This window comes from Ixodes scapularis, unplaced genomic scaffold (genome assembly GCF_016920785.2).
Source record: "Ixodes scapularis isolate PalLabHiFi unplaced genomic scaffold, ASM1692078v2 PGA_scaffold3__209_contigs__length_174095766, whole genome shotgun sequence".
In the NCBI taxonomy this organism is placed as follows: domain Eukaryota; kingdom Metazoa; phylum Arthropoda; class Arachnida; order Ixodida; family Ixodidae; genus Ixodes; species Ixodes scapularis.
In genome coordinates this window covers 43,204,384-43,215,960 of record NW_024609868.1, presented here as the reverse complement: position 1 = coordinate 43,215,960, position 11,577 = coordinate 43,204,384, and the positions used below count along the sequence as shown (strand labels likewise).

Here is an 11,577-nt window from a genome sequence, read left to right as displayed (position 1 = left end):
ATGATTACTAACAAACAAAAGATCGAGTAGCGAACATGTAGTGTCAGTAACACGCATAGGTTCCGTAACAACTTGACGTAAACCGCGACTGAAAGCCAATTGTAGAAGCGAGTCGGACATCCTCGTGCCCTGGACAGCCACACCATCATCCGACCAAATGACGTCCGGAGCGTTAAAATCTCCTCCAATTATCAATTTACTTCGACTATTAGTGTTTGCGATCAAGTAATCCAAGATTTTATCTAAGTCCTCAGAGGATGATCCTGGCTTTTTATATACCGTTCCAACAGTTATCCAAGTTCCGAAGAAATCCAACTTGCACCACACACTTTCACTGTCACCAACATGCTCCATGGATTGAAACGCCAAGTTGTCTTTTATCGCTATAGCTACTCCTCCACCTCTGCCGCACCTATCCCTGCGAAGTAATCTATAGTTTGGCGGTACGACTTCGTCATCAAGAATATTATCATTAAGCCAGGTTTCGGTTATCAGAAAAACATGCGGGTCGTAGCAATAAATTAAAGCTTCTAGTTGGTCAGTTTTGTTAACTAAGTTTCGTGCATTTAGGGATACCAGTCTTAGTTCTTTTTTTTCTTCTCCTAATTTTTTTTTGTGTTATAGAAAAGTAACTGAAAAGTAACGTCGTTACTTTTTAAAAGTAACTGTAACAGTAACGAGTTACTTTTTTGTTGCGGTAACTGTAACGGTAACTTCGCTACTTTTTTTCTGAAAGTACTTGTAACTGTAACGAATTACTTTTTAAAAGTAACTTACCCAAGACTGATTAGGTGTAGATTACCTATCCAGTAATTTCTACCTTTAGGCGATTCACCTCGCCCACTTGCATCATTCTATTGCGATCATATGTGTAGAGCTGCTTCGTTCCAATAGCTTCGTATCCGGAGCTCTTGGGGAGCGAGATGGTGCAAGTCTCGCTAGTGCTCTTGCGCAGCATTCAACGCCGTGTGCAGTGCGGGACGTTTCATCATGGACTGTTTTTTTTTTGCACAACTGTACGAGGCAATGTTGGTGCCGAGTCTAGCATCACAGTTGATTCATTGTAATAACCCAATTTCAACTTTCCAACAACCCTCCTCAACAAATCATCCATGGAACAAAATTTTAGGGGATGCCGCAACTATCCAATTAATTATAGACTTTCTAGATGGCACACTACACAAACAAGATAAAAATATATCAACTTTATTTTGAGTTGCAGTGGGCAATCATCATGACCAGAACAAAGATATATGACCCCGCACTTTTCACTTGGCAATTAATTCATAGTGTAAACAATGGCTCGGCTGTGGAGCGAGCACCGCACAGGTGGCAACGCTGACCCCCTTTCCAATCTATGGCTCAGACACCGACGTCCAGACGTGCAGCAGGGAGCCCGACAATGTTGCGAGAAGTGCTGTCGCCGACTTCAAAGGCTCAATGCTTCGAGGGATTCCACCGAGGAAAAAGCCTGTTGGTCTTCGGAACTGAGTTCTGCATTGCCCGGCCGTACTACAAGTCGTGCCCGTATTCCTGCCTTGGCAGCTGCATGGGCCTCTGCGAAGCAAACAACACTAGCTCAACACACGGACAAAGCGCTGTAGAGATACTGCAGGCATTGCATGTGCCAGGCCGGCTATCGTTAGATTAGAAAAGAGATGGTTTGCAGCCGAAATGCCATGAACACTGATTATCACAAGCTTGGGCACGAAGAGTGGTTGGCATTATTTCTCAGGCTGTACAGTGTGCCTATGGTATCACCTCAGTCATATGCTTGGCTGTGGTTCTGATCATTCTTGTCGTCTTTTTATTTTCTCTTTTACCTGCCTAATTCTGTGTTGGTGGCACGCTGCTCACCGCGTGCTTTGTGGGTCGCCATGTATCCGCTGAAAATTGCTCTAACTTCTGAATTGGACAGAGATGAGTTCTGAAACTTTGGCGTCTGGTGCTACATTTGAGGCGGAGATCGAGTGTTCGGTGACGTAGACTAGTTTATATTTGTAGTAAAAGGAAACACGGTTAACTTCTCTCCCAGGCACCCAGTACTTGACATATTGCTGCCACTTACCAGCTGCAATGTCCGTCAGGAACAGGATCTCCCCAGGTTTGTGGCCGATAGCCTCGGTGATCTTCTCGTAGCTCTTGACATCTGTCTTAGGACCGGCAGTAGTAATGTCGAAGTAGCCACTCAACATCTGGACACGGTAAGAGGCGGTTGAGTTGCACATAAATAAACTACGGAACTATTAGTCCCTGGAAAATGCTCATCAGCATCTTAATTACTCTAATAGAAAAGCAAAGAGAGTTTGTAGTGTAATACCTAGCATGAGAAAATAAATTTATTTAGAGACCACCATTCCCAACGACAAACTGCACGATAAGAAATAGATTGGCTCACCCCAGTGACGTCGCCCTCCGTGGTGTGCGAGAAGAGCAGCTTCTGAGCGTGGATGCTCCCTGAAGAGTAGATGTACAGAGACTTGCCAGCAGCTTTCCACTTCCGAAGCTCCGGAACCACGTCTTCATAAAGGCTGCGGGGACATGACAGAAACAGTCATCTCCAAGAACGTGCAGGGCACATTCGGATGGATGGATGACTTGATGGTAATAATAGGCCAGTGGTTCTCAAATTGGGGTCTGCAAACCCTTCGGGGCCTGCGAAGGCCTGCCTTATCAGTCAAGCCCGGCAATAAAGGTGATATTTCTTCAGAGTGAGAAGAAACATTCCAATTTTCGGGCAAGTGTTCTCGCATGTGTGCCAAAGGGAGAAGTCTACTTCACATGGCCATCAGTTATGTCTATTTATGAAATCATTATCATACTTAACTTATACCTTTTCATTCCCCTCGCCACAAACGGGGTCCTCCACCGATCCACAGGGGGTCCACGAAACATCAAGGGTTGAGAACCACCGGTATTAGCTATACTCTTTGCATCGAGCGGTAGCTTGCGCCACCTAGCCCATGGTCACTCACTTGGCCAAATCGAATTCGGGGGTCTTTACGTGCCAAACCGACATGGGATACTTGGCCTATCCCGGCAGAGGACGAGGATTAATTTCGACCACCTGTAGTGCTTTTGACGCACAACCACAGTGCCTGAAACCTGTCTCCTACCGGTGCATCTAGCATCCTATTCTACCCATGCATCGAAAGTAGTCCCGAAGTGGCAACAAACGATGCTTGGAAAAGCTGGAGTGCTACGCCGTCAGATGTCGCTATCGTGGTGTTTATGGAAGTTCCGGTAGAAAGCATGAGCAAATACGAATCTCGCCGTTGTCGCGGTGTCCCAATTCCTGGCTCCCAAAGCTTCCGTGCACTGTCGAGCTGGAAAGCAACCCGCAGTCACATCCACCACCACTGTTGTGACACTACCAGGATTGCGACCGTCGACAACGTGACACTTCTATGACGTCGTCAAGTGTGAATGGGGGAACCACTCTTTTGGATGCGGCAAACGCACCAGTCGGAGACGCGTTCCTGGCATTATACACTCCGTGCGACGCGACTGGCGCGCCGCTGCGCGGCCGGTATTGAAGGTAGGCAATAAGAACCCCAGAGAAAACGAAACCGAAACCACGCCGCGTATGTTGGTACTCATGGAAGTCGGAGTGGTGCGGTTGCACTGGGTTCGCAGCATGAAGTGCTTGCTGCCTGTGCTGCGTCATTAAAGGGGCGGTGCAATGATTTTAACACTGAACGAATGTGCAGCTTGTATTTTTTATATTGTTTACTTCGGCATAAGTAAGAGAAAAAGTGCCACCATACCCCAAAATACCTCTATTTTGCTGCGTAATCGCAAAAGAAAAAACCCTTTTTTTTCCCAACCTGCGACCACATGGTGGCCGCAAACGGAACCTGTGGTGTGACGTCATTCGGAGTGGTTTTTGTAAGTGATAGTGTTAGGCAATTGTAAGCTTGATTTAAGGTTAAGTTTAAAAAATCTTGTTGTTTAGGCATGCAGAAACGCTTCAAAAGCCTAATATTGCCGCTAAAAGGGTATGAATTATTTGTGGCGCCATCTACCGCAAGTCAACAGAACCTGCCGTCGCCGTCATCCGTCGACGCCCGTGGTGCCTACGGCGGCTACACGAGCAACCCGGACGTTTTGTCTTTCCCTCGCTCGACGGAGTGCGTTGGTCGTGGTCAGTGGTATCGTGGTATCGTTATTGTTCCTGGTCTCTCGACCTCGACTTTGACTTCGACTGCCCGCCGCGCCGCCATGTTGGTCGGGAATCGACGAGAGAGCGGGAGAGCGGCGAGCCTGGCGAGCTGGCGAGTGCTGGGGAAACGGAAGCCAGAAGAACCCAACCGGAAACCAACGCCACTCCGAATGACGTCACAGGCGAAGCTGGTGCCGCTTCAATGTTGAGTTGAGGGGTGCCAGAGATACCAATTTCTTTTATTTTTTTTTAATGAAAACTAGGGCAAGCAGGAAAGAATAGTTTTCGGTCCTTCGTTTTATATGTGGCCGGGATCAATTCCCGCAATTAATTAGCCAAAGTCCGCAAATTGTTGCACCGCCCCTTTAAGTGCTCCTAAAGTTATGTGTCGTATCTCGTGGAGACAAAGTTTCAAAGTTTTTCACCTCGCCGATGTTTTGTGGGACAGCGACAACGATGGAGCCGTGCCGTACGACGCGAGAAATTTGGTCTCCCGATCATGTCTGCCACTGTGTCGGCACGGCTGACATATTCTACACTGCCGCTTTGCGCTCTGCGTTTGTTTTCGTACCAGTAACACCTACATGTGTCAGCGCCGATGGGACGAACTGAAATGCCATCCCACACTCGCGGGCATGCAGTGCCAATTTCGTTGGAGGAATGCCCTCCACAGAAGTTTCGTCCCCATCGTACGTGTCAATGATATTTCCGGACAAGTATGGCACGCGATCTGTACTTTATGAAGAAAGATTCGAGCGGTAAAAAAAGTGACAAAAATAAATCTAAAGAAGACAACAATGGAATTCGGAATCACTGGAGAATCGACGTTTGAGTATGGAAGTTTATGTGGTGTGCTTTCTTTCTTGATCAGCCTCCTTTTGGATGTGGAAACGCTGACACCCCGAGTTCTGTAGACAACAATTTTTTTTTCTCGGCTTTAGAGCCACCTATTGCAAAGTGGTTCGAACTGGAAGTACCATCCACTGGTCCCTTCCTACCTGTAAAGTGTGCACCTCCCACGATGAGTGGTATTATCTGACAGCTTTTGACGGTAAAAGCCAGTTCCCATCTAGTTACGCCGCCCAAACTAAATTTCCACCTGGTTTCACTATGCCAACTCTTTTTGTTATAATAAGTGTTGTGCCAAGTGACGGTCATGTCAAAGTACCTGTGCGCCGAAAATCAGAACCGCACACAACAGGTTATTACACAACAGCTGACCGCGAAAGCCCTTGGCGGCCAAACCGTGTGTTGGCCGACAACTTTGTTTTCTTGGCTTTGGAACCACCTTTCGTAAAGTTGTTTCAATTGGAAGTACTGTCCACTAGTCCCTTCCTACCTCTAAAGTCTCCACCTCCCCCGACCAGTGGTATTCTCTTGACAGCCTTTTCATGGTCAAAACCGGTTCCCATTGAGTTACGCCGCCCAAACCAAATTTTCGCCTGGTTTCCCTATGCCACCTTTTTTTGTATAATAAGTGCTGTGTCATGTTACTGTCAAGTCCAAGCACCTGTGTGCCCAAATCTGCACTTTGCACAGCCCGCTATAACACAACATTTTGGGTCTAATATTGGATATCCCGTACAGCTTTATTTCTTTTTTCGTTAGAAACATAACTTTCACACCTGCTGTCTTAAAGAAACTTGGCACTCTTCGTGCACAAACCTAGTGAACATCTCACTCGCCTCCAAATATCATCGTTCCAGCAGTCCTAGGTTTACAGCGACGAGCGAAATAAATTTTCCACTCAGAGCAATCATGGTGGCGGCCGTCTTGTTTTTCGGAAAATTGCTCCAACTCCTTTTTCGGCCGCAACTACAGAAATTACCCCTAATAACGACTCAAACTCAATATATAAGAAGTGGAGAACAGCTAAATGCCCTTCTGCCCCAGCACTCATGCAACGTCACCCTCGACTTATGGGCTCAAAAAGCAAAAGTTTTGTCCGTGCGCGCTTCCGCCGCCACAGCTTGGCATACGAAAAGGCGCCGCAGGCTGCTGAACGCGCCTCACAGTCGAACGCCAGCTCCTCCGCTAGCGGCGCTGCGCGCGTTTTTCAAAACGCCCCCTATACACTCCGTGCGGGAACTATAGGGGGCGCTTTGAAAAACGCGCGCAGCGCCGCTAGCGGAGGAGCTGGCGTTCGACAGTGAGGCGCGTTCAGCAGCCTGCGGCGCCTTTTCGAATTCCAAGCTGCGGCGGCGGAAGCGCGCACGGACGAAACTTTACCTTTTTGAGCCGATACGTTGAGGGTGACGTTGCATGAGTGTTGGGGCAGGAGGGCATTTAGCTGTTCTCCACTTCTTATATATTGAGTTTGAGTCGTTATTGGGGGTAATTTCTGTAGTTGCGACCGAAAAAGGAGTTGGAGCGAGTTTCCGGAAAGCAAGACGGCCGCCACCATAATTGCTCTGAGTGGGAAATTTATTTCACTCGTCGCTGTATACGTAGGACTGCTGGAACGATGATATTGGAGGCGAGTGAGATGTTCACTAAGTTTGTTGCACGAAGTGTGTTAAGTTTCGTTAAGACAGCAGGTGTGAAAGTTGTGTTGCTAACGAATAAAGAAATAAAGCTGTACGGGATATCCAATATTGGACCCAAAATCCCAAAATGTTGTGTTATAGCGGGCTGTGCAAAGTGCAGATTTGGGCACACAGGTGCTTCGACTTGACAGTAACATGACACAGTACTTATTATACAAGAAAAGGTGGCATAGGGAAACCAGGTGAAAATTTGGTTCGGGCGGCGTAACTCAATGGGAACCGGTTTTGACCATGAAAAGGCTGTCAAGAGAATACCACTGGTCGGGGGAGGTAGAGACTTTAGAGGTAGGAAGGGACTAGTGAATTGTACTTCCAATTGAAACAACTTTACGAAAGGTGGTTCCAAAGCCGAGAAAACAAAGTTGTCGGCCAACACGTGGTTTTTGGGCTTTTGCGGTCAGCTGTTGTGTAATAACCTAGCTCTAGTGCGAGGTGCTGATTTTCGGCGCACAGGTACTTTGAGATGACCGTAACCTGGCACAACACTTATTATAACAAAAAGAGTTGGCATAGCAAAACCAGGTGGAAATTTAGTTTGGGCGTCGTACCTAAATGGGAACTGGCTTTGACCATCAAAGGTTGTCAGATGATAGGTGCACACTTTGCAGGTAGGAAGGGACCAGTGGACGGTACTTCCAGTTCGAACCACTTTGCGATAGGTGGCTCTAAAGCCGAGAAAAAAAAATGTTGTCTACAGAACTCGGGGTGTCAGCGTTTCCGCATCCAAAGGAAGGCTGATCAAGAAAGAAAGCACACCACATAAACTTCCATACTCAAACGTCGATTCTCCAGTGATTTCGAGTTTCATTGTTGTTTTCTTTAGATTTATATTTGTCACTTTTTTACCGTTCGAATCTTTCTTCGTGGAGTACAGATTGCGTGCCATACTTGTCCGGAAATATCATCAACACGTACGATGGGGACGAAACTTCTTTGGAGTGCATTCCTCCAACGAAATTGGCACTGCATACCCGCGAGTGTGGGATGGCATTTCAATTCGTCCCATCGGCGCTGACACATGTAGGCGTTACTGGTACGAAAACAAACGCAGAGCGCAAAGCGGCAGTGTAGAATATGTCAGCCGTGCCGACACAGTGGCAGACATGATCGGGAGACCAAATTTCTCGCGTCGTACGGCACGGGCCCATCGTTGTCGCTGTCCCACAAAACATCGGCGAGGTGAAAAACTGAAACTTTGTCCCCACGAGATACGACGCATAACTACTGAAGCACTTAATGACGCAGCACAGGCAGCACTTCTCATGCTGTAAACCCAGCACAACCGTACCGCTCCGACTTCAATGCGTACCAACGAACGCGGTGTGGTTTCGGTTTCGTTTTCTCTGGGGTTCTCGCTGCCTACCTTCGGTACCGGCCGCGCGGCGGCGCGCCAGTCGCGTCGCACGGAGTGTATAGTTCCCGCACGGAGTGTATAGCGCTACTGAGAGCCTTCTCCACAATGAGCCCCAGTCAAATTGCGGGCACCTTGACCGGCATTCGAACCTGCAGTTTGGGGGTCACTCACTTGGCCAACAGGTGGCCGTCTTGGTAGCCCCGCGTCCACACCAGGCCCTGAATGGCCTTGAGGGGTGCAGTCTTGCGGTCCCGATCCATCTGCCACAACAGGTGGGCCTCCACCGCTGCCTGCACATTCTCGGCGGACCCTTCGGATGGCACGGACGGCGCCCCGTCCCCCGCTCCCTCCTGCACAGGACGGTAGCGCTAGACTAGTTCCTCGGACAGCGAGGACTCGACGCTACAATTCTGCAAATGTGTCGTTATGAAAACAAGCGTGCATCACGAGGACAGTCTGTTATGGAAGATGGCACCCTGTTCTGCTGTTGTAGGAGGACAATACATGGTGAGTGTGGTGTGCCTGCTAATGCGAGGCCTCTAATATGCACCCTAGATGCTGACAAAGATTCCCATCTTTGCAAGGAAACGCATTGTCTTGAAATATTAACTTTCAAAGGCAGGAAGGCTGTACTATTTTTGCGTGCGCATTGGTCTGATGCAGCGTGCACACACACATACAAAACTGGTGACAACACCCATTTTGTTGCGTTTGCCTTTTAAATCGTCAGGCAGGCCCAATCGCTAGGTGGCTCACATGCCAACCTCCCTTTACAGCTACAGGGAGTAGCCTTGGATCCATGAGCCCGAAATAAAGATGGCAGATATATAAATTTATTTTGTTCAATGTATTATAACAAATCAAATATTTCTGAGCAGCAGTTCTTGAAACAATTTTGAACAGAAACGTGATGAAATACACTAGCGAGGAACATTTATTCAAAGCTAGCAGGATCAGTGATCACTCGTTCCGTTGAATGTGTCCATTTCGAAATTCCTTGAAATACAATACGACAGCGTTCGCAAAGAACACCATTAAGCTTGGAAGTCTACCTCACTCCCAACCATTGGCATGTGCTTCTCAAAGTGCATATTTGGCGGTGTTGAACGTTTATTTTCAGAGGTCTTCAAGAGAAGGACCTAATTTTAGTTAGCTTGTACCATATGCCTGCCGCCTGTGGTTTCTTGTATAACAAAGCAAAGCAACAACCAAAACAAATGATCCTTCAAAGCAATATTTGAACAGTTCGTCGCAGTTATTGAAATATACAATGCTTAGAATCTCAGCTCTCATGGCGGCCGCAATGCCCCGCCGGTCCGAGGAGGCCCAAATGCATGGGAAGGTGGCAAAACATTTTCAGGACAGCATATGCGGATGCGTCGGCGAATCGTTCGTAGACGAATCTTTCACTTCGAAGTGGTACATCAGTTTCTTCACTGAACCGCCTTGCAGGCCGACCCGCAAAATATATTTCAACCATGGCAACAATTCTCCTTGCCACCCTTCCCATTTCTCCCTCTCGAAATTTTAACTTGACCGCGAGGGGTGGGGGGTGGGGGGTAGAGAAGGGGGACTTTTTTCGTTACTGCATCTTGGGACTGGATGAGCCGGGATAAGCTCCCAGCTTATCCAGTGGGAAGATCCAGCAACAAAAGAAGGCCACTACCATCAAGAGAGTAGTGAGAGAGGCTACGTTTACATGGATGCGACTGTAGCGCATTGAATTCACTTCAACCACTGCGTTTACATGGATTCGAATCGACTGGTAGCGAAACCTCGCATCAAATGATTACAACGCACCTCACGTGACCTGTCAAGCGGGGCGGGGGGGAGGATTAGTAGAATACAATGGCCACTACGCGGTCTGGATGGTGGTGCAAAACGGAGAGGGGGAGAGAGCAAAGCTTGAAAATCACCTTAGCCTCTCTGCCCTCTCTCCTTCTCCCCCTTCCTGCGTCCTTCAGACACCTGATTCAATTTTCGCTACAGTTTACATGGAGGTCTCCATTCGGCTTGACAATCTCAAACCAACCTTTTCAAACAAATTGGATTGGACTTAATTCGATGCTCTTGGCTAGCGAATTGAGGCATTTACATGGGACGATTCAATACGCTAACTCGATTCGATGCGCTACTGTCGTATCCATGTAAACGCAGCCAGAGGGGGAGATGGAAAGGGTGGCGAGGAGGGTTTTCACCTAGATTGAAAAGTTTATTTCGAAGTGTCTAGCGTTACATCCAAATCTCTGCGTTCCCTAGGTTTATGGGAGAGAGTGAGAGGAGGGCGGAGGCGGGTGGGGGGAGGGTTAGGTCTACGCGTTTCAGTGCTCCGTCCGGACGTAACTAGAGTGCCTTCATGTTCGCAGGACATGAAGGCACCCTAGAGGTAACGCTAGCCGCAGCGAACATATTTTCCAGGTCGGTCTTTAAGGAGAGCGTTGCAACGCTCGTTCCCTGTTAGACAGTTGTAGTAGTTCGTTTTTCTCCTTCGCTACGGGTATCCGTGAAGAAAACGCCGCAGCTGCGCATGCGCGCCGCCAGCCTTGTCTGCATATGCAAGGTCGTGTGGCGGAGTACGAAGCGCTATGCGGGTGCTTAGCGGGCTGCGGAAACGGTCGACTAAAACTCCCTATGAAGGTGACAAACTCGCGCAGGAGGCGAGAAAACTGAGGAACCTCCTTGCCGTTTGTTCTCTGCCTCAGGGTAGGAAGCTAAAAAACGGTGTTCACCTGATGTTGGAGGTTGCTGACAATCGTCTTCAGCTCGTCGTCATTCCAATGATCTCTGAGGTACACTCGCAGGTTCTCTCTCGCATACGGGAAGAGTACGTCCTGCAAAGGCCGAAAAATTCTACTACAACTATCTGTTGTTTTTTTTTTCGTGTTTTTGAAGATGAAATGTGCGCCACTTACTTTGACAAAGCTAATTGAGATCACAGTTCCCTCGATGTCTAGCACTACCGCCTTCACCTCGCTCATTCTCAACACGTGCTTACAAGGCTTGAACAGATAATTCCAGGCGTTGTAGGTTGTACCGTGGAAGAGCTCTAGCTACTAATTGCTTTCAACAACCGTTAGCAAAGTAAGGTCAGTAAGCTCGGTGGACGGCTGAGTGGGTGAACCGAGCCGAGCCACTGCAGCCACTACAGCGACTACAGCCGCTACAGCTTACTGCAGCTGCAGCTGAACGACCGAGGCGACAAACAAAAATATAGCGGCGCTTTTCAAGATTGCGCTGGTTGTGGATGGATCAATAACTGAATTTCAAGTGAATGCATCGGGCGGCAACTTGCCCCACCTATATAATGTCTCTATTTTTTTTGTTATAGTTACAGCTTTTTACTGCGCAATGAAAGCCTTCTTTGATATGTAGCGACGTAGTTTCAATTTTTGGTTGAAAGTCCGGCAAGAAAATATGAGGCACTATGTATTCTTTTTGGTTTACGCCACCAGCCGAGAGATGACGGCAGCGGTCTCTTCGCGCTCGCCGAATGTAGACATTTTTTTTTCTTATTC

The 11,577-nt window shown here is 48.1% G+C and overlaps 1 protein-coding gene across 1 annotated transcript; it reads right to left on the bottom strand.

Moving 5' to 3' along the window:
* Nucleotides 1-1,190: 1,190 nt before the first annotated feature.
* On the bottom strand, nt 1,191-11,266 carry LOC115331134 (enolase-phosphatase E1). The gene is made up of 6 exons (XM_029993175.3): nt 10,975-11,266; nt 10,792-10,893; nt 8,234-8,412; nt 2,399-2,531; nt 2,069-2,195; nt 1,191-1,557 (listed from the first exon to the last, which is right to left on the bottom strand). Exons 1-6 carry the CDS (start codon nt 11,038-11,040, stop codon nt 1,430-1,432), a joined length of 735 nt encoding a protein of 244 aa, XP_029849035.2. The 5' UTR covers nt 11,041-11,266; the 3' UTR covers nt 1,191-1,429.
* Nucleotides 11,267-11,577: the final 311 nt, after the last annotated feature.